At 38.0% G+C, this 24,654-nt stretch overlaps 1 protein-coding gene across 1 annotated transcript in view; it reads left to right on the top strand.

The window, feature by feature from the left end:
• The window catches only part of LOC311215960 (very low-density lipoprotein receptor-like), a gene marked incomplete at both ends in the record, with an annotated part of 29,302 nt that extends 4,873 nt beyond the window's left edge, over nt 1-24,429 (top strand). Inside the window, 3 exons of the mRNA XM_084297418.1 lie at nt 2,280-2,499; nt 3,300-4,528; nt 24,354-24,429. Coding sequence (XP_084153544.1) covers nt 2,280-2,499; nt 3,300-4,528; nt 24,354-24,429 — 1,525 coding nt within the window. The remainder of the gene's footprint in view (nt 1-2,279; nt 2,500-3,299; nt 4,529-24,353) is intronic.
• Nucleotides 24,430-24,654: the final 225 nt, after the last annotated feature.

Raw genomic sequence — 24,654 nt, 5'->3', positions numbered from 1 at the left:
ACATTCCACATACAGAGATTTTGTACAAAGGAACTATGGCTGAAAAGAAATGTAGGTTTTTAAAATTAGATATATTTTATATACTGAAGGTACAAAAAATTTAAAGGATCTGAAGTGCTTTCTACTATACTAAGTCTAGATGTCACTGTAAAATTTCTCTGAATTAGAGGATTTCTTGAAGAACGTAGATACTGCTGTATGTGAAGAAAAGCTAAACAAGTTTCTATACACAATATCTCCACTGTTCACATGGCAGCTTCTGATTCCAATCAAAGTATCCTAGGACTAACATAAATGGATGGCACATAACAAATGGAAAAATCAAAAGGTGGCAAAGCTTCTTGCTCCTTTCCCTGGCAGCTTACCCCAGGCATTGTGACACCTTAATGCCATTCAACAGCTAGAGGCAAGTGATCTTTCCTGCCTGCAAGCTCGGCATGTGCTGCCGTTCTGTAGTTTCTTCTCCATCTCTTGTTATTGCAGTGTATTAAAAAAAAAAAAAAAAAGTATATGATTTTTCTTTTTTTTTTTTCTTTTTTTTTTTTTTTCTGGTATCAAATTAAATTCTGAAACTGTACTTTAAAATATGTATTCTGTCATCTAATTAGTGCCATCTCCTGATCACTAACTGCAGACCCTAGGAGCTGTCAATATTAATATCAATATTGTAAATTGGTGGTAATCACTAAACCAGTGTCCAGAGGTTGGATTTAATCCACGAGGATTTTGAATGACAGTCTTATCTGTGGTAACTGGATATGGCTCAATGACTTCAAAACAGCTTTGCTTATCAGAACCATAATTGAGTTTCTGATACATTGTACTAATAAGTCTGGAATGATTTCCATTCTAATTTCCTGTTTTCAATTGTTCCTAGGTTTCTAAAAGATTATAATTTAACCCGAAACTTTTCCTTTCTAAGGGAGAGCAGGGTGACTGTTCCCTGTTTGACATAAGAGAAAATAATTCCCAAATATAGGAAATACATAGCTTCTATTTTATAATGGAACAATATTTGTGCCTGGCTGAAACTTTTTCCATATAAACTTATTCCACTCAGTAAAGAATAGTGGCTGGATGGATGTGGGAGAAGACAAGGAGGAGGTTCTTGTTAAAAATGATTTCATATGCATCAATTCATATGCTTCCATTACAATAAATACAGCTCTCCTCTCCTCCTGTCTTTTCTCCTGCTTGTCCTCCTTTTTATTATACTGCCAGGGCAGTATCGATTTCTCTGGATTCCATGCGTGACCTTTTCACTGGTGGTTAGTGGCAGCATGGGCTCTTGTAGGCTCCAAATTGTGGGTGTGCTGTCTGGTTAGCCTACACTAGAAGGCTCTCTGGTTGAAAGGCATAGCAAACAAGAGAAATAGCTATTGATATCATATCAAATTGTTACCACCACAAAGAGCAGCCAATACAAGGCTTGCAGGGAGTCATAGTATCTTTTACTGGATCTGCTGACTGGAAAATACAGATATGGGCCCACGGTCCCTTCATCAGCTTTGGCAAGAAAGTAGTTAAAACACATTTAACCTAATTATATTAATCAAATAAACAATTTAAGTGAAAAAAGTTAGTCTCATTGGAGCAATGAGAAACTTTCAGAAACTTTCACCTCTAAGTGAAAACTCTTGAGTTTCTGAAAGAAACTCAAAAATCTGATGAAGTCAATTCATACGAAGTTCCTGGACCCCCACGAACACTTGCTGACCTTTTTGCTGATTCAATGAGTTCATTTTGTTTTCTTTTAATGGAGATATGGTATGACAAAAAATCCCACCCCATCTATTCGTCTCTTTTCTCTGTCTTTAAAATCGTTAATAAGAGCAGGCCAACAAGAGCAAAAAAAATTCCATCACTTACAGAATTCACCTCTTGTTGAGGGATTTCTTGAAACAGCAAAAATCCCATGGCTTGCTGTAGCTGAGCAAACCAAGCTACCAGGGCAACTATGAGAAGTTCCCATGACAGTGTTCCCACATCGCCCAATTGAGGAATTCAGGAAAATATTGTTACCAGTAGCTGGCCTCAAGGACAAGGTCTATGTGACTGCTAATCACAAGGGGGTTGTTTTCTTGCAGGTGGGGTTGTTTTCTTGTAGCTGTTTGTCTGAGTGCTTTTGACCAATAATCTTGTGTGAAACACTGTCCACCCCTGTTAAGTTCTCTATAAAAGTTAGGCTATTCGGGCAATAAAATGGAGCATGATCTGACTCTACTGTGTGTCTGTCGTGCTTTCGGCCGTGCTTCCTGCAACATATGGCGCCCGAACAGGCTGAGACCTGAACAGGACCCGAACGGAACATCGCAGCTTCGCCGGGACAAACATCGCAGCGCAGCGGGACACCAGCGGCGCCGGCACATCCGAACGCAGGTAGACCAGGAGACCAGCGGCGCCGGGACCAGCGGCGCCGCGACCTCGCCGCGCCGTCGGGACTTCGGAGCGCCCATCCGACCGGCGCTTGAGCGGACCGGACACCGGCCCAGAAACACGGTACACAGGACTCACGGTGAGGCGTGGTATTCCCGCTGAGACACGCGGAAAACCGCGGGAAACGGAGTTGCGGCGGGACGTGGAATTTGCGGAGGGCCGCGGGAAACGGAGTTGCGGCGGGACGTGGAATTTGCGGAGGGCCGCGGGAAACGGAGTTGCGGCGAGACGTGGAATTTGCGGAGGGCCGCGGGAATTAGAGTTGCGGCGGGACGTGGAATTTGCGGAGGGCCGCGGGAAATTGACGTGATCACACTGCGGCGCAGGCCGTCCGGAGTCGAGTTGCTACGGGAGACCAGAGGCGTCAGTGGACAACGGCAGCCGACCCTCACCGTGTGGCGAGTCGGCACAGAGCAGAGGGGCGGAGATCAGGACCCTGCAGCCTGTCTGACGTAACCATGGAGACAGCGGCAGCAGCGGCTGTGCTGCTTCTCTCTGGCATTCTTTTTATAAGAAGTTATCTTGCAATGCAAAAAAAGACTATTCGTCCCCAGATCGGTGTTATAACTATGTTTCTGGATAACATTCCGTGGGGTTGCCACATTCTACAGATTACTAGTGACAATTTAGCTCTATTGCGGGGCAGGAGTGCAGAGACGCAGATTACACTGCCAAATGACCACCGGCAGGCTCGTTCACAAACAGCTTCTAGGGTTGCAGCTGGCACGGCCTGCAGCCGTATAGCAGACGTTACACTCTCTTTCCTAACTAGTAATCATGTGTCTCATCCATTTGTGGTGAATGGTCAGTGGCAAAAAGAAAAGGGGGAGAGTAAGGGGCGACAAAGACGGAAACGGTGCCAGGAGGATGCCACTGACACTAACAGCACGGGTAATAGGAGTAGTATAAGTGACACAGGTGCAGGGCGGCGGTGGGTGCTGCCGCGCTGCGGGGCACTCTGCCTGCTGCTCGCCCTCGCCTGCCTGTGCACTGCTGCCGACGGTGCTAGAGCAAAATGTGAAGATTGCTCAGATGGCAGTGATGAGAGTGCTTGTGTGAAGATGTGTGCTGAATCTGACTTTGTGTGCAACAGTGGTCAGTGTGTGCCAAATAGATGGCAGTGTGATGGGGATCCGGACTGTGAAAATGGGTCTGATGAGAGTGCTGAGCTGTGTCATATGAGAGCATGCCGGGTAAATGAAATCAGCTGTGGTCCTCAGTCAACCCAGTGTATCCCAGTGTCCTGGAAATGTGATGGTGAAAAGGATTGTGACAGTGGAGAAGATGAAGAGAATTGTGGCATTGTGACTTGTAGTGCAGCAGAATTCACATGCAGTAGTGGGCAATGTATCTCCAAAAGCTTTGTCTGCAATGTTCAAGATGACTGCAGTGATGGTAGCGATGAGTTGGAGTGTGCACCTCCTACCTGTGGTGTTCATGAGTTTCAGTGCAAGAGTTCTACCTGCATCCCTATCAGCTGGGTGTGTGATGATGATGCTGACTGCTCCAACCACTCGGATGAATCTTTGGAGCAGTGTGGCCGCCAGCCTGCACCTCCAGTGAAGTGTGCTACGAGTGAGGTGCAGTGCAGCTCAGGTGAATGTATCCACAAGAAGTGGCGATGTGATGGAGATCCTGATTGCAAGGATGGAAGTGATGAAATTAACTGCCCTTCTCGGACCTGCAGGCCAGACCAGTTCAGATGTGAAGATGGGAACTGTGTCCATGGGAGTAGGCAGTGCAGTGGTGTGAGAGACTGTCTGGATGGCACTGATGCAGCAAACTGTAACCATGTTATTCAGTGCTCTGGACCTGGCAAATTCAAGTGCAGAAGTGGAGAATGCATAGATATCAATAAAGTGTGTAACCAGCAGAGAGACTGCAAGGACTGGGGTGATGAGCCCATAAATGAATGTGACTGTCCAGCTGGGTTTGAGTTTGTAGACAAGAGAAACTGTGGAGATATCGATGAATGCCAAAACCCTGGTAGCTGTAGTCAAATCTGTATCAACCTGAAAGGTGGCTACAAATGTGAATGTAGCCGTGGTTATCAGATGGATCCTGCTACAGGAACCTGGAAAGGGCCATACGGGTACAGAAATACAAATAACACCCGTGTTTACAATGACACTGCTAAGCAGGGTTTAGGGGCTTATGGCACGGAGACAAGGGGTAACAACTACAGTGTTTGGAACAATTGTACAGCTTTGGCCTTACCTCCTGATGTTTCTCTGATTTGTGGGGATGGGGCCTGGCAAAGTATTGCTGCAAATGCTATCAGATGTCCATGTTACTTAGATAAACTCATTGTATTTGCTCCTAGCTTGTTACAGTTGCGTGAGACCACCAGACATAAATGGGCATTGCTTGCACCGGATTGCAATGATAATGTTGAACTGTGTGGGGTTGCAGCATTGGCAATTTTAGTGCCTGGAGTGGCATCTGCGGCTGCACGTAGCAACTTAGAAAAATTGGTATGCTGGGCCGAGAAGCAAGCCTATGCCACGACAGAGATAACTTGAGGAGATGTTACCAGATCAAAATAGTCTGCGACATGTGCTCTTACAGGATCAAGCTGCTATTGACTACTTGCTTTTGGCTCAAAGGCATGGGTGTGAGGACTTTAAGGGAATGCACTGTTTAAACCTTTTTGATCATAATGAGTCAATTCACAAATCCATTACTTTCCTGAAAGAGCACATGAGAAAGATTCAACATGGTATCAATCCTTTCAATCAATGGTTCACTGACTTGTTTGAAACAAAGTGTAGATGGTTGCTGGGTTTAATCACAAGGGGATTAAGGATTTGGTTTATGGTGGTGGTAATCATCGTTGTGTGTTGTAAGTATAGCTAAAAAGTTACTTGTAAAACTGCTGTGTCAGGCTTGGTTTGCTCAAAAGAAGAAGGGGGAATTGTTGAGGGATTTCTTGAAACAGCAAAAATCCCATGGCTTGCTGTAGCTGAGCAAACCAAGCTACCAGGGCAACTATGAGAAGTTCCCATGACAGTGTTCCCACATCGCCCAATTGAGGAATTCAGGAAAATATTGTTACCAGTAGCTGGCCTCAAGGACAAGGTCTATGTGACTGCTAATCACAAGGGGGTTGTTTTCTTGCAGGTGGGGTTGTTTTCTTGTAGCTGTTTGTCTGAGTGCTTTTGACCAATAATCTTGTGTGAAACACTGTCCACCCCTGTTAAGTTCTCTATAAAAGTTAGGCTATTCGGGCAATAAAATGGAGCATGATCTGACTCTACTGTGTGTCTGTCGTGCTTTCGGCCGTGCTTCCTGCAACAACCTCTTTCTGCTTCTTTATGGCTATTTTCATGGTAGAACCAACAGAAAAAAAAAAAAAAAAGAAAACAAAAACTCCTACCTTTTTAGCAATGTCAATAGAAAATAACCTTTGATCTAAAATAATCATCACAGACTGAACATTTGGCGCATGGTCTGTATGACAACAAAATGACCTACATCAAGGAAAGGACAGCAGGAAAAGGAATGTGGGATAAGGGCAGGGAACATCATTATAAATACAATGACATTAAACTCGAATAGTTTAGGGCAGAATGGGCTATACAGCCAGGAGATGCCATCTAAGCAAGATAAGAATTTACCTTGTTAAAAGGACCATGCCATTAGTTTCTGAAAAGATAAGAAGATGAGCTCCTAATCTAAGGAATATGTGAACTAGGCTATCAACACAAAATACGGATTAAGGGCATGTTTGGTGGATTATTAGAATTTACATCAACTTTATCTGAAATCATGTCACTATAACAGCCCACAAAAGAGTACAGTATTTTCAAATTATCTGATAAGAGACAGACTTCCAGTAAGTAAAAAAATATATATATTCAGAATGAAAGATCATTCTGGCATTTATATCCCTAACTGCTATGGCATTTGTATGCTTGACTACTGTTAGATGAAATTCCCCAACGTGTATTTAGCTTATGTGAACAGTAAGAAAATTAACATAAGTATTTGATAAATCTTTTTATTACTATTATTTTAAAAAATAATCTTGTAAAAATCATTCACATGTCAATATCAACCGTGGGATATATTCTTCAGCTATAGAGAATGTTAGACTGATAACACTGCCCCTCTGTGGTCACAATTACATATTGATAAGAAGTGATATGTATTTAACATGTTTTTCCCAACACTCTTCATTTAGTGGATGTTCTGCTGCCATTTAGCAGAACTCATCTCAGGTAACTGTCATACCCATCAGGCATCAGTCACAGTTAAGACCTCATCATTTCTTTCCTCTTCCAACCACAAAATCTGCTGATATAACTTTGTGAGTTGCGGAGAATTTTTTTATAATACTCTTATGTAAAATTATACTTCATGAAGAGTCCATGAAAGTAGCTAACGCATTAAAAAGGACACATCTAATCACCAATGTAAAGAAACTGTAGATCTCCCTGTAACACATAAAACCTTGCCACCTTCTGTTTATCACATTACATCAACTTTTAATCATTCCTAATCCAAATTTGGAAATTTTATACTTCACACATGAAATGGCTGTATATATTACTTTTTTTTTTTTTTTTTTTTTTTTGTAGCAGTGTGGGAGTTAAGTGCAATGCAAATGTACTGTCCAGGAATACAGCAGATGGGGAATATAGAAGATGCTCTCTGGGAAGAGTTGCATGAATGGTTCTTAAATACACTCCTGTTTTTCTTCCAAAAGCATACTGGGCACTTTGAAAAATCCTACCTATTTCTTGAAACACTGAATGAATCAAGGAAATACCATCTTGGGACAAATTTACAATAGCAAATTCTTACTTTTAGGACTTTCATCTGCAAAAATTGGGATATAAAGAAAATTCCCCTCCCCCCCAAAAAATAAATAAATAAATGCTTAAGTGCCTGTGTTCTTGCATAACCAATAAACTACAAGTTAGCTGATAATCTACCTTAAAAATGCTTTTACTCTCAATATGAAATCTTGTCAAACATCTCAAATTCCTAGACAAACAGCCACTGCATAATCTATATATTGCAGGATTCATCTGCAAATGCGTAGCAACATTGATAATACCAAGAATGTTTACATACATGTATACATATTTTTCCAGATGATCTTCCCCTACAAGAGTCCAAACTATTTTCGGTATTTTTGTAAGTACAAAGCTTTGAAAGTAACCCCTTTCAGAGCATTCTACAATTTACATGGTAAATTTTTATCTACATTTTTAGTCTTCTTGTAGGATTAATGTTTTTCACCAAAAGATAACCAGCAGCAGATAGAAGGATTTATTCTTCTACTGATTTCTGTAAGAGTTTTTCATTTCACTTGTTTCAAAACTTACCCTTCTTAGTTGCAGTTTCAAAAAATCTTAATCTGCAAAAGGGAATAATGGAACTGTTCTACTTGAAAGAGACACTGGGAGGATATCTTCTCTGGGGACATGCTCATACTGCTTGACAAGACCAAAGGAATGAAAATGAACAGACCAAAAGAGTAACAATCCCATGTGTTTATGACATCTTCGACACAAGACAGTGAAGTAGCATATTTTCTTAAAATTTTAAATTTAAAGAAAAATCTTAAAAATGTATCTTTTTTTAAGAAACAAATCTTAAGGGTTATTTTGGTCTTACAATGTACAGATGTCTAAGATTTTCACCAAATACTCACCTTCATCAAGACGTGGAGCAACAGAATACAGAGCAACAAAATTATGTCAGGGGTCTGGAAAGTGTCAAAGGGTATTTAAGTTGAATGGAGAAGTGGTATTTGGAGGGATAGATTTACATAGAATTACTGACCTGGACTTTCTAATTTTTGTCTCTACTGACAATTCCCCTTTATCTTCTCATTAAAATGAGAATAAAGGAATTTTCAGAAAAAGGGGAGAACTGAGAATGCTTAGTACTTTAAGTTCCAAAGCATAAAAAATCGAACCCTTTAAAACTCAGAGAGAAAGAAGGAATGAAAAGACATTTACTCATTTACTAGAATAAGGGAGTATGAGATGATACTGTAGTTCTGGAGTCTGGAGTGGCCTTGATTTACAAGGCATAACAATCCTGCCTCACAACCCCCCCCCCCCCCCCAAGAAAAAAAAAAAGAAAAACTGTGCAACCATTCTTTAAATTAAGACTTCACGTTATGATTACTTGGTATCTTTCCTCAAACAAGAATAACAACATAATGTGACTGTGCTTAACTGAGAGAAAGAAGAACGTGAACCATGGTATTACAGTACATAGTCACCTGAAAGTGAACTGTCAGCAGAGGAAGCTGACGAGCAAGATTAGAATCAGGCCTTACCCAGTACATAGCCCTGTCCTCAGGGAACTGTGCTGCTCTAGGTGGGGTTGGTCTTGTTCTATAGTTTGGCAATACTCAGCATGGACTGAAACAACTGTGATACATAAACAACCAGCCATTGAGCTCACACAGGGCTGAACGTCCCAAGCAATAGTATCCACAAAAAAAGAGAAGCCAACAACTAATTGCAAGCTGCAAAACTGCATGTCTGAACAGGCTCTTGAATGTGCTAATATTCCCCTGCAAGCACAAGCAATCATTTTACACACAATGAAGTACACTGTCTCCAAAGGCATGCGCTATACATGTATTTTACAGGTAGCAGTTTGCACACTGACCTGCAGAATTCACACACTATTTAAAATTATCTCTGGTGTGACCACACTATATGAGATCTGTTCTGCACCGTGAAGTAGTTTATGACACACCTTGTAGAATATTTTACAAAGATGTTAATAATCATTCACATTTTTAAAATCCTCTTAATTCAACCCTTGCCCACACAGAGCGTATTTCCAAAGAAATGTTGATTCAAACCAGCGATTTACCTTCTCTCCTTCCCCTCAACCCTCCCTCCCAGAACATGAGATACCTTCTCCCAGGAACTGACACTTTCCCCTAAGATTTTATTTTGATACATCTTTTGTCCTGCGATGTTTCACCACACAGCAGCTCTCTGCTAATCTACACTTCAATGGTAGAATCCACCAGAGGTACAGGTTTAAATAGCACATATTGAGGGGGAAACAATGGAGGTGGAATGTCTCTACAATAAATAAATAAATAAATAAAGCCCTATCACACACTTAAAGCCAAATGCCTGCTGGGATTTAGGTTCAAAAGCACATTTGGAAACTGATCCCTTGAGAAGATATGTTTGTTACAGTGTTTGGCCTCAGGATTTGAGAGGATTTTCTTTTAAGCTGTTACTTTACTCCAAGTATGTGACTGGAGGCCTCAGGTGTGAAAGTCCTTTGATAAAAGGGACTAGTGTGTACCAGATAAAGCGCATGAAAAGCAGTAAGACGAAAGGGAGCTTGGAAGCAGAGAAAGGATATGGACAAAGTCCATCAAGTATAAAGTAAGCAGATGCTTGGAATGCAAGAGGGATAAAAAACCACAAAAACCCATGAACTTCTTGCTTTGCATACATGAGTGGTTACACTAGTAAACCCTTAAAGAACTGAGCACCAAAGTTTGCAAGGAAGGGTCATTTCCATTTAATCAGGTGAAACCTGTTTGGAATCTGCTCACAACCACCTCCATAAAATATTACAGCTGGAAGGATCCACAGGGGTAATCTAGGCCCTTAGCTCTTCCAGAGAATCAGCTTGATTTAGGTCACTCAAGACAGATGTTTATCTACCTATATTTCATGACCTTTAACATTGGAGACACTCCAGTTTCCCCAGGAAATCTATTCTAATGCTTCACTTTACTTTCATCAGAAAGTGTTTCTTAACATCTGACTTGGATCTTGTCTGATGTAACCCACGTCTGTTACTGTTCATTGTGTCTGTAAGGGGGTAAAGAAGAGACTAACCCCTTTCTCTTTGCCAGTCTTTTATGTATTTAAAGATCATTTGCTCTCTAAATTGTGGCAATCTCATCACTCTGTGGTCCTCATATACCACTCCGACCACATGAGCAAAATGGCATCAGTTTTCGAATCAGAGAATCTCTCTATCATTTGCCTTTTAGAAGTAAAGGTGCACCAGTTTTCTCATACCTCAGGATAATTATACTTCCTGTTTCCTCAACCACTCCTATATAATAGAGAAACTTTCCTTCCAGATCAGCTTCCATTGTACCATATCTGGTGCAAGAGAAATTACAAAGAGCACTGCATGTTGCACTGGAATTTGCAAAACTCATACTATTTCTGCACAATTGCCTTCAATTGGCATCAAGAGCACTGTAAATTGCTTGCCCAGTGAATTTCACTGCAGATTACTATTTCAGTGCTCTAAGATAGCCACAGCTGTCAAGTGTATGGGCTCCACTTGCAGTCTACTAGATACTGGCCAGATCAATGGTGATTCAGTATCAAGAGTTCATGCTGATTAGTATATATATAATACGTGGGTTAGTGTCAGCATGAAAATTCCAAGGAGCCAAGTTCACATGAACCAAAATTAGATGTAGGCACACGATGAAAAAATAACAATCCTTATTAGCTATAAATTTGACCTACTCTGAAGAAAGTACATGAAATCCTAGAACAGAACACTAGTTAATTGTCATTCCTCTACTGAAATAACAAGAAATAATAACTGAAGCACTATAATGTCTGTATCTTAAAGGCTATTCAACCACATATTTACTGTCAGTACCAAGCTGTCAATTTCAGAGGTACAAATAATTCCGTATTATCATGACTATAAAACTCCTCTGCATCAAAATTATGCTTGTCATGTTGCGGGTGCAACCATAGATAAGTTACATGTGTGTGGCTTCCAAGAAAAAACAGACATCTTCTACGTAGGTGTCTTCTCAGGGGCATTACTTCGCCATAAGAGGCTGCTAAAAATATACAGATATTTTGGTCTGAAATATCACATGAATTAAGCTGACCGGAGGGAAAAGAACATTATATTTAGATGATGTTTGATGTACTGTAGCGACAAATTCAGAGCTGCCTTGCCAAACAAACAGTTATTAAATGTTGCACTGCATTCAAGATCTAACTCAGAACATACACAATATAGCACCTCTGTATGAACGTATAATAAAAATCCTTTTTTTTTTTGCACACAATTGCATTCCAGAAGAGAAGAGTCATATACTGACTTTTTAGACAAAGAAGATTATGCGAGTCAGAAGAGAAGACAAATGTAGAAGACAAACTGCAACAGGGCACCCAGGGCTAATCATACTGGCCTTCATAAATTTTGATGAAATGTTCAATACAAAGCGTATGTAAAAACAACTTTTTCAAAATATGTATTAAGAAATAATTATATCATATTTGTGATAGTCTTAATGCTACAAGCACACTGGGGAAGAGTATGCAAGTTTTCTGTCCTACAAATCCAAACCTCTGAAAGACACTCTGAAGAAACTCTCGCATGCCTGAAATGTTTTCCTTTTTTTCTTGGTATATCACATTGATGTATAAAAATTGAAGCTATTTCTTCAGTCCCCAAGTCATTCTTTTGTTTGCTGCAAAAATATTTCAGGAAGCTTTCTGAAATCAGAATCAAGCAATGACCTATCTTTTTAGCAGCTTAGTTATTAGGAGACCAATCTATCTTAAAGGAAAAACATTCAGTCTTAGGGCAGGAACCCAAACCTGAGTATTTTAGATAATATCTTAAATACTATGCTAATTAAAGTCTCTGAATGGTCATGAATATTTCTATCATGATCATAAAAATTGGGATTGTTTTTTGAATCTGCATACTATTTCAGCTTTGGTGGACAAATGGTATTTGTGCATATCCTTTTTCACCCCTCAGCTACAAAGGAACATGAAAACCTCTGCACTAACAAGTATACAATCATTATCTTACTTCAAACAGAAAAGCCATTCTTAAATATACTTGCCACCACGGTGACTAAACCCCTTGAAAATGTACGTATCAGAAAACCTAATTCTAACAAATTTATCTCCACCCCGTGGCCTGATGCGTGTACTACAATGCCATTAGCCAAAACCAACCAAACAAAACTTAACAATAACACACACACAAAAAAATTAAATCTGCTTGTAACAACAACAGAAATAATCCCTCACTTTGCATTTCATTTCTTTCATCAAACCACACATTTATTTATTTATTTATTTATTTATTATTTCTGCATTTATGACAGGGGAGAGGAGCACACAATCTAGATATATGTACAACCCAACTGGGATCCACAAATTGTGTTTTTCCTCACTGGATTCCTGTTAGTTCCTTAATCTATTAACTCTGACCGTGGATCATACAGGGCTCCACAGGAGAAAAAAACAAAAAAACACAACTACTTAACAGCAGCTTCTTTCTAAGTTCTCTCTGTAAGGAAAATACTACAAAAAAAATGTTGTTTTCAAGTTATTTCTACTCCCTCTGATGTCAATTGCAATGAATGCTGCACAGCTAATTGGAAGATTCAGTCCCTCCAGCCTCCATTTATTTTATTTTTTTTTAACCCTTTTTATCATAGAGGAATGAAACTAATCATAGCTTGGCATCTAATCCTAATTGTGTAATGCAATTGCAGTTCTCATTTGGTAGACAATTTAGATTCAATATTAGAGAAAAACTGAAATAGCATTACACAACAGATGTAGATGTATAACAGATAAGATAGAGATAATTTAAAAACAAAATCTTATTTGTACACTAATAAACTTTTACATCTTTTCACATATTTCTTTATATTTTCTCAGTAGTTACAACTCCCAGTAGAGCTGCGTCCAAGTACAGTCCCAGCTATAAACTTTATTGATTCAGCAAGAGCAATTATACCACAGTGTGAATAACCCCTTTTTGTACTATTAGTATTACAGAAGTGTCCAAAAGGCCCAGCTGAGATCTATACCACACGACAAAACTTGATCCCCAAAAGGCTAGTATTAAAAAAAAAAAAAAAAACAACGTATCTACTTTTACAGGTGAGAAGTTGAGGCAGAGAGTAAGATCAAACAACTTCACAAAGATATGGCAGAGACAAGAACTGAACTCAGTCATCTAAATTCCTGTTTGCATCTCTGACAGTCTCTAACTTCCTTTCTCACAGCTACCCCAGCATGCCCCCGCTCTTTGAAATAAGACACCTCTTTTCATTAGGCTCATTAAACACACAAACTGTCAACTGAGATTTTGCATAAGAAAGCTAATTAACTTCAGTACAACGAGAAGCAGAATCCAGCTCACAAGTTGACCAGTAGCTGTATCAACATCAACAGGTTTGGGATAGAATCAAAATAAGCTGGTGATGAGTATCTCCAGAGCTGTCAGTGCTGATTTCAAAGTGAGTCAATTTGCCTAGCCATTCCTTCTCTCTCTTGTTCACCTATTTTTAATATTCTGTTTTATAATCTGCATAGTGTTGAATTTCTGAGCCTATTCTCTCCACACAGTTACACCTTCCTACTGACAAAACAAGAAAATAGACTAAGCTCACTTGCTTTTAAGGAATGTGTCAGTTGTCTGTGATTGCTCTATCTCCTCTGAGGCAGGAGCACCAGGCCATTTATGCCTTGATGCTGTCAAGATTTACATATGGTCTTAATTTTAAATACCATGTTGGATTTATGTGTAACTACTTACTGCATATAAAGTTAAGCACGCAATAAATCTTGGCCACATCAGGATTCTCTTTACTGTACTCTGTGCTGTAGATTTTTATATTAACACTTATGAATTCTCACACTTTTATGTATATACACACACACACACAATCACATATACACACTAGATATGATTCCAAATACCTAGAAGATATTTTACAAGCTCAAGCTCACAAAGACAGCAGGCAAAATTTAAGGCAACTCTAACTGGAATTCTTATGAAACTACTCTATAAAATGTAAATTTGTAAACAGATCAGTATCCCATACACAGAACACCAGCGAAGAGCATTCAGAAATATGTACCTCTGTTCAAAGGACAGAATAGGGATGATAAATCTGATTGTTGTGTACAGAAAATGGCTTACACACACACATAGGTCTCTGTTCTTAATTATTTCCTTTAAAAGGAAACCCATGAACCATCACCTTTAGAGGAATCTCTTCTCTTAGCCTATATACTTTATCCAGTTGAAGGAATGATTTATACCTTTATATAATGGAGAAAATTAACTGTGGTATCAGAATAAATATTTCATAGAAATGATGCTTCATTAAGCATGGGAAGATGAGTGAAAAACTGACATCCAAACTAAGTATCTGCAGTAATAAACATAGCCCAGCAAAGGCATAAGAACAAGTCATACTTCTCAGAACACTTCACCAGCTTCCAAAAATCTGTGACTCCAGGAGCTTCCAAACCAGTAAATGTGCATGAATTTAACAGTTTTTAGTGACTATTTCCTCTGTGAATTTGTCTGGTTGTTTTTTTTGTTTGTTTGTTTGTTTAACTATTAGCACTAATGGCTGACAAAATACCAAATTCAAATATCATCAAGACCTCTTAATGTAGTTCTCTGAACACAATTTCAAGATTTTAGGGCTTCAGTTGCCTCAGTATCTTGGAACACACAATGACTCAACAATTAGGTCAGGGCTGCAAGCTTTTAATGCCTTCGATGTAACACCATTCTACTCCTGTGTAAAACACTTTAATAACCATTTAAAGGGTTTTCCTACTGTGTTCAGGTCAGATAACCATGCACATTCAGATGTTACTCATGATGATGAAAGTTTTCTTTTGGAGCATATTCAGATTATGGAATGTTGAGAGAAAAACATGCAACTCTTTTTTTTTTTAACTAGACACTGCAAAGCTTCTAGAGGTAAGAATGAATACTGAAAGTAACTCCAGTTTTTAAAACTAAGCTTATTACCTGTCTATAAATTATAGACTTGCAGCAGGGCTAGAAAAGGACTGTTACCCTTCTCAACACTCTAGAAAAAGATAGGTGACCGAGTTATACCTTCAAAGTTGAAGCAGCAGGTACTGCAAAACCACTAGATGTCAGCATCTACTGTTATCGTCCTTTAAACACATCATTCCATAGGAAGTCAAAGCATGAAGACAGCATGCATGAACTGGGCTTCATACCACATCCTGGTATCTCCACATTACAATTCACCCTGGTCTTCCAAAGGCATTTCATAGTTTCAGATGTGTAATTTATATCTCAATATAGGCAAAATTATCATTGATCTCAGTAAAATTTTGGCTAGAGATTATTCACGAGAAGCAACCATACACACACCAAGAGATTATTATTTTAATAACACACAGTCTTCAAGCACATTTAAAGAAATGAAAAAGACAACCATATGTCAGATTCTACACTGATACCATGCTGTCTTTTTTTTTGGTATAAGACTTGTGCCTTTTTCAATATTTGTTAGAAAACACTGAGCATTTGGGTATACTACAAAGGTGCATCTTCAGTCATTAATATAGGATGGAGAACAATGGACTAGCATAGCAGCTCTGCAGGTCTGAAATATATCACAGGCTGAATAGAAGTCAACAATTTTTGTTTCAGAGGATGTACAAACAGTTACTGGAACTGTGATACTGCCTTGATTCATCTTAAAATCCTTGCCAGTCCTATTTTTCCATGAGTCTGACTTTCTTGCAAGATTAAGTCAATAACATCACAGGAGTGAAACTTATCTTTATAACATGGAATCGAGTTCCCACCCAGTATGAGTGACAGGAAAAGATCTATTAAAAATATTTTTTGAATACTACTTGAAAACATTAAGCAACATCTGCACCTGCTTCTTTGCAAGCTAACCTCTACAAGCCTTACACCTGGTGCTGTAGTAGATACTGAAGAATACTATGCAGCAAAAGGAGACAGCTTTCACAAAACACAATTGCTTTTTGCTTTCCAGCAATGGTTCATTTACAATCTTATTTTAGACCTGTACACAGCCATATATATATATATATATATTTTTTTTTTTTTACCAGTCACCTCAAATATTCTGTCAAAATTCACCAAGTACTGCACGGGGAACAGAGGAACTTATTGAAACAGCACCATTATTAAAAATAGTGAGATTTCTGGGCAAGTTTAGCATGGGTTCTAGACATGTGCTTTTCCTTGCATCCATGTGCATGTCCAAAGAGGAAACTGATATTAAGGATTATTTTTCTGTTTGGCTGTTTTTTTCCTGTGTGTTTCTTTTATTTATTTATTTATAAATATAGTTACAATAGACCAGGTTTGTTTAAAATTGTTACATTTTTAAACTTGTATCATGGAGGTTGGATACTAGTAGTGGGAAAATACAGTATTGCATCCTATTTTGCAAAGTTCTGAGTACTTGATATTGAGATGTCCTTGGTTATTTGTTTCATTATTTATCCGATTTTTACATTTATCAGTTTTCTTCCTTTGTGTGAGGTGATTAATCCTACTTAGCTAAAAACATTTAGAACATAGGATAGTTAAACCTAGTTGCATTCTCATTTGTATAAGAGGTTTGAATTTAAACCATACCTTCTCATTCTGCTAATACCTTCAGCAGATAGCATCCTACCACATAATCATCTTACTTTCCTGTGAATGCCTTACTGAGAAATCTCATTTTATATCTTGATTCATAACTGCATTTTGAGAAAAATTCTATACAATTCCAGTCCTTTTACTGCAAAGAGCAAAAAAATGAGGAAATGAATTAGAGGTGTGGTTCACATACTGTAGCTATTCACATCTGACAGTAGCCTGTGTTCACTTCTCATAGGGAATTTAAGCAATAGGCATTTTTGGGGTAATCCATCTGCTCTTCTCCATCCCTCCAAATTAATCCTTATCCTTGCTTAAAGGATAAAGATTTGTTTGAACACGACATCTCTGGATATTTTTGTTAACCGAAGGAATACCTAACTCTTCTAGATCCTATTAACATTTTAACCTCAAATGTTATGCAACGAGTTCCCCTGTACACAGAGTATATGTTTTGGCAGTTTTGAATCTTATTTTTACTGTCCATCCCTCGTCTTTCCTGTTACAAGCAGAGGAAAAGTTAAACAGGAAATTTTCATTATCTTATTATACTATGTACTTTGAACTTCTCTCAACCTATGCCTACTTCATCTCCTTTCCCAAGTGATGATTCACTCTTTTCCATCTTCCATATGAGAACACCATCCTCATCACCTGATGCTACACCTTTACCAGTAGACATGGATCATGGACAGCATGATCACTGCTGCACACAATGTTCCAGAGAAGGCTGCATCTAATACATACCGTAAATAATTTTCTTTATTTGCTGTTACTTGTCTCACACACCCCTCCAGGCTGACTTTTTGAATGCAGCAGAAGACTTAAGGACTCCAGTAAACCACCAGAAGATAAATTCCCTAAGTATATTTGATAAAACTTCAAAATGGGATCTCTCCCAACACCATTAAGTTGGAGAAGCAGATTACTTGAGTGCAAAACCATTCTGAATCAAATTTCAGAGTGTCTGTTGTGCCAATGCAGGCATACAAACATAAAAACACTTGACACCTCAGGGGACAACAGAAAAGTACAAATACAGTTGACTGATTTCATTCGCAAAGTCCTTGTCATTGAACATTACAGTGTTGATTTACTCCACTGTGGTTTGCAATGGCACATCAGAAACGTCCTGTTTATAAAACACTGCCCATGTATTTGAACTCTCAGCACAACAGTCCTTGGCTACAAGCAGCACAACATGTGTTGCATTTTTTCTACTATATCAAAACCAAGTCAGGACCCCTCTTCTAAGCTTGTCATTAGTGGACATCTGTCATTATGGAAAACATGACTGGTCTGAATTTTGCTCAACAATAAAAATATTTAATGTGATCCAATACTGACAAAGCTACAAGATCTCTTGCCAGTTAGTCAGGAATGAAAAACTATCCTTCTATGAAGTCAACTGGGAGCCCTCTGATCTCTAATTACTTTCAGTAGGTTAGGCCCAATGATGCCAGCTGCAGACTTCCATGACAGAGAGACATGCTCAGCTAATGCCAAAGGATAAATTAACTACATAATTTGCATTAAAAAAACTCCAATAAGATATATCCTTTATTGTTATGTTGTTTCATGGTATTTCAGAAATCATATTCATAGATCAATGATTCAATTACTTTAATTCCCTGAATTTTACAGCAGGGCTGAACAAAACGAAGCAGATTCGCAGATCCATGCAAAAGAAAATTCTGTCCTCTACAAGCTGTGATCATTGTATCACATAACTTCAACATCAAGGGGTTGATTAATGACCCTGGCATTTTGGAACGTAGCAATTCTTCCTTGCTCATATATGAGGCACTGCAGAAGTTACGGTAAGGATCCAAAGTCGTGTCCATTTAATCTATCTAAATTACTCCCCATTCATTTATCTTTCATCTGGGTTATTTAACAAAGGGTGCTCAGGCAGAAGACTGAACAATGACATCTTGGTAGGCTGGTGAGGTACGCCTCAACTATGGAATGCTTTTTCCCAAACTGAACCCACCCTGTCTTCAGTTTTTCCATCATTTCAAAATTGTTTCACAAGAAAATTCTTATCAGTTTTGATCTGTAAAATACATGTTCATCTGTGACCAAGACTATAATAATTCAAAAGTTACTCAGAGAGAAAAGCTCTGTAGCTTTCCTTCAAATACTAGCCCAGAACATTTGAATGTATTCTGGCCAGATTAACAACAAACTATGTCTGTGGTCTGGAAGAGTTTTGTCCCAGGCAGATTTGCAGAAAGTTTCAGAAAGTGACAGAGGCAGTGGGAGTGAATTTCTTCTTGATCAAGTTACTTGGTTATGATCTAGAAAGTACATACATATTCAGTCCTTACTGGAAAAATCTCGCAAAGCTTTACATAGTTTCACAGAAATATACGAAAATAGAATACTAAGCAGAAAATGGTAATCTGTACACAGGCTATTTACATGTATGTCATTCAGTGGTGGACTCTTCTTTTGAAAGTGCTTTTACAAATACAAGTTGGCTTCTTCAAATTCCATTTACAAGCAAGCTTAGAATCCTGTTTATTGCTATGAAGATTAGTTAAAAAAATAGGTATTTGTCTGTTCATTATCCTTTATGGTCTTAATTATACAAACACCAGGTACTGCAAAAAAATGCTATTACATTAAGACAATGCTCTTACTGTGAGAACCTATTTGTAACTGGTTTCTAGTTATAATTAAAGAAAATGTGTTGCTAATACTTATGACATATAGTGTTAAAAAATAGTGATCTGATTGTCATTAGCAGTGTTTCTTTCCAGCATTCTGCTAGTAAAAAAATCTATGACATACTGTAAGAAAAGGTAAAGCTACATCAGTTCATTGAGAAACAAAATGCTGTGCCTCACCTCACACCTTTCCTCCTATCTGTAATTACCATTTGATTCCTTACACAACTGCTTTTTCTTCTCCTTTTAGAGCTGAAAGGGATCCCTGTTTATTTTTATATGGAACACAGGAGCATGTAGGTCTTTGAACAATCCTGCATAAGTTTAACTATGAGCTAAGGCATAATAGAAATATCAGGAGTCAAACTTTTTGCAGTAGTCTTCATTCCTCAAAGGGAAAGAGGAAAATAGCTACACATCCATGGAAAAAAAAAAAAAAAAAAAAAAAAAAGTGCATAGAGAAATAATCTCTTGGACCTAAAATCACATCATGTCCAAGCTGCCTTTCTAAGTGCTGCTATGGAATTAGAGTGTATGAGAAAGTGTGGCTTGAAAATCTCCATATAACTGATAGAGTTACATGGAGATTATATCATAAAGCAAGACTAGGCACTTACGATCTTTTCAAGCAGAAGTTCATTTAGGAAATTCTCATTTGTCAAGATTTGACTTCCTCCGGTTTATGAGATTGAGCCGTACATTTTAATCAAGAGTTGATTAACATTCTTTTTTCCCCCTCTTTCAATACAGGCTCAATAATAGGTTCTGCCCAATGACTCCATACTCTATTGTTTCTAACAGAGACAAATGAAGTTATATTCTCTTCGGACAGTCTGATTTCCCAAGAACACGTGAGTTGATCACCTGCTACATTGTCTTATAGCAGACATGTTTCTTTATTACTTATAAGGTATTATTTAGCTTATCTGAAATATTATGATTAAAGCCTGACGTAATCAGATTGCTTAATATGCCAACTGACCTGGTATTCCTCCAGCAAGAGTGATTTCCCACACAGATTTAACAGAACATTGAAGGGAAATGGTTGAATAGTAGATGCAGAGCAGTAAGAAGCAAAATGTATGAGAATGAAACTGATATGATAATCAATAAAGCACAGTCCTCTGTGTGCTCAATGTTTACAACGGGCTAAGCTCCCCATTATTGCTTTTAAAATAACCTGTGCTCACAGATTCTTAGAAGAGCTAACTGCTACTGAGGAGAGGCCTAAATCTAGTGTGGTTACCCAGCCGTAATAAGCAGATGGTCAACACTAAGTTAGAAGGTTTCTCTTCTAGACAACCTTAAAATCTTAAAAAATATTATTGTAAAATCAACCCAGTTTGGGATGCTGTAGTCCAACCCCATGCAGGTATCTGAAAGTTGATAACTCTGAAAATGAGAGAGATTGCTCCATACTGAAAAATGAGAGCTGTTATTTACATATTGTAAATACGTAAACCTATCACTTACAGAGGTAAGGTGTTCACTTGCCAAAACAAGTAACTATAAATTGCTCAGAAGTAAAGAAAAGTGGTACCAGTCAATATCCTCATTTTCTACAGACACCTCTGAAACATGTCAAGTAGCATGTGCTTGCACAGATGACTGAATTCTTTATACTGCTGTTAGATGGTGAAAGTCATATTAGAATCTGAAAGCTTCACAAAGATTCTCACATGTTCAGCTACCACTTTCTTTGAAGAAAACTGAATGTTTATATTGTATTTGCATTATTTTTATGAATAAATGAAATACTAAACATCACTTATTTGTTTCAACTCATCACCCCGGATTTTCTAAAAGTACTAAATATGGGTCCTAAATTACAGAGTTCTAGTGAAGGGTTCAAAAGCACCTTAAATCTTGTGCCTGAATTTAGAACTTGGTCTGTTCTGCAAAGACAAGGGATAAGAATGATAGTATTCAGATCAAAATTTTAAAGCCAATGTTAAAATAAAACTGATGGATAGCTTGCAATAATTTGCATCCTTTTTAAAGTCAGTTTCAGCTGGAGTTAAATGGCTGAGACTGCTTTATGAAGAATAATCTTAAAGGCTACTCTGATTATTGTAAAGAAATGCTGAAGGTGTCCAAAAATTATTAAAAATACAATAAAAATGTTCTATTATTTCACCTCACAACCTCAGGATACTTGGAAAGTAATAAAAAAAAATCACATGTAGAGTGGAAATAACAATGAATTTGTGTGAGTAGAGACAAGCTATTTAGTAGCATAGATCTATTTCTTCAATTAACATGTAAAATGTGTGCACAGTTTACAGTGTTGACTCAGTATTGGTATATGTCCATTGATCTGTTAAAACATCCTTTGACTCCCCTCAAATAAATGTCAACACCTACATATATGTAAATGTATATACAGATACTGAAATGTAAGTGCTACATTGCTACAAATATTCATTGCAGTAATGGTTAACAGACAAGGATGATAATCAATTTACTTTTAATATTGATGCCAAAAGAAACCAGAATTTGAACAGAGGAAACAAGATTGCAGGCTATGACCACTAGATGACAGCATATACTTAACCCTGAATTGCTTCCAGCCTTCAATCTATCACTTAATTGTTCCATTTATTAATCTGTATGAACTCATTAGATACATCTAAGAGCAAAACAAAGATTGTAGAATATTTTTGCTGTTTATAAATAATGCCAGTATACTAACACCATTAAAAAGAATGGTCCTAACTCTTCAAATTATTTCAGTCAGAAGAAAGTGCGACTTGTGTAGCTGATTTACCACATTGTAACTTGCATAGATTAGTGGAGGTTTACCTCTTTAAGCCATAGAAAAATGCATCTGTTTTCTGATCAAGAGTCTACAAAGCACCTTGCTTTTATTCTGGTTGGTCTCAAAGTCAGGGGGAAACAGCTTTTTCAAAGAAAGTTTTGAAGTCAAATCACTAACAGTTCTTTTGTGCTAAGTCGTTATTTATCCCCACAGGCTTTGAGCCAAAGTGGGTTTGATTTTTAAATTCAGTTTCTGAAAATCTTTCACTGTTTAGTGTGACCTGTCTGGGTGCTACCACTGAAGTACTAGCCCCACTGATTCCTAGTGAAACGATCCATTCCCTACCCACCCCCTCCAAACCATTGGTTTATTTACTTCTGCATCCAAGTCTTTTCACTCTGCTTTGTTATGTCCAATTTAGAGAAAACAATACACTTCCACTTTTTATTACATGTGCTCAGAACTCTTTGTATAAAATAAATACTGACTGGTAAAAAAAATTATATTTTTGATAGGAGAAGGTTTAAAGCCAAGGCACTAATTAGCCAACACAGATGCAGGAAGTTAGATTCTGATGATGTGATCAGATGTAAAAGAAGATAATACACAGTCAAAGAGGGGAAAATGATGCATTATACCCTCAAGAAAGGGATTTGATTTCTTTGCCTTTTAAAGTCAAGTGCTGAAGCCGAATGAGCTTATACCCAGTTTTAATGCATGGAGAGGAACATCTGTGATGGGTATGGTCCAGAATACACAACATATGGAATGATCAGACAGAAGCCCATTTCAACTTCAGAGGAAAAATGCAACCCTCCCCTCCAACTAGAGATCCTAGCAAGAATCCCACAGAAAGAGAGGGTCAGTGGTAACTATGAAACATTACATTTGAGATGTAGCTTTAAGGAATACACCTGTATAACAGCCAGCATCTTGGCCTGTCACTGTGCCAAATCAGCTATTTTTCCTTTTAACAACAATAGCAGGTTCATTTCCTCTGTGGAGCAGGGAAGAAAGAAAGACGTAACTCATATAGAACAGAATCGTATAGTACAGTCACTGTTACATCTGCAATTCAGTTCTTTGCTGCATTAGATTTTTTTGCAGGTAATGCTTTGTTCCCCTATGTAGAAAGTTCTTTAAGACATGAACATCAACAATAGCTGTAGATTAAGACAGGATGCCATTATTAGTGTGAAGATTTGCCAGACAACAGCGCTCTGTAAGTCTTGCTTGCCCTTTTTACTTTTATTCCAGCAATTTAAATACTGAACAGTAGCATGCTACTCAAAGCCCTTCCTTTATAGGCATCTTCTTTAGCACATGTTTGAAACTTCTATTCTTCTACATTCTTTTGGGACTGAGCTGCAGACAGGCAAAATCAAATGTTTATTTCAGAGTCCTGCTTTCTCAGGGGGACACCGTCAAATAAAATGTTTGGGGCCTAGAGCTTTTTCTCCTTTCCTGATGGATTTTGACACTGCAGACTTGAGTGACAGTGGGCATTTACCAATGATTTTGTGCTGCTAAAGCTTCATTCTATCCAATTTAGAGTGACAAAGGTTGCATACATAGTTCTTTCCTGCTAGCCCAAATGTTCTTCAAGCTTTTACTGTTTATAGAAAAGAAACCAAATCTTTATTAGGAAACTAGAACCTGCAATAGAGAATGAAATTTATTCAGCCACCCATCTGGTTTAGCAGAAAAAGTAAATATTTCTTTGAGATCTCAGTATATTGTTCACTCTTAGAAAAATATTTCTAAGAACACTCTTAGAAGTATTGTTACAGGCAGAAAGTGACAGACAGCATTCTAGATTTTTACCTTTTCTCCTCAAAGTCAGTCTTGGATTGAAAGCTACAAATGCCAGATATTCTACTTTGTTTTTAGGTAGAGAATTGGCACAGATGTTGATGGCTAGCTGAAATTCTGGTTTCTTGCCTGTGGTATTCAGCAGGTGAAAGAGACAGGACCATCTCAAAAAGCTGTTAAATATAAGAAGAGCATTAACTCTTACCTTCCAATAGAAGTTTGAAAACAGTTTTTTGCTTCTCTTGTATTTCTAGGAATGTTCCTGTGAGAGAAAAGAAGTTTAGCATTAATATCCTTGGTGTTTCTAAAGTGATACACATACAAACTTAATCGTCAGATCACAGTAAGTAAATCTCCCATCATTTTTTTTTTCTTTCATATTTTGGTTTGAGAAAAGCCAGGGAGTTATCCCAGCTGCCTAACTAACAAAAACCTTTCTCAACCTTCAAAAAAGCTTGTAATGCATAGCATCAATATACCTGTTTTCTAGATGAGGAATAAACCGAGCTTCCTAATTTAATATTATTTTTTTTAAGTGACTGACACCTGTAATTG

This window comes from Netta rufina (genome assembly GCF_964035555.1).
Source record: "Netta rufina genome assembly, chromosome: 17".
NCBI lineage: Eukaryota > Metazoa > Chordata > Aves > Anseriformes > Anatidae > Netta > Netta rufina.
The sequence above is the reverse complement of the archived record's forward strand: the minus strand, read 5'-3'. Positions and strand labels throughout refer to the sequence as shown.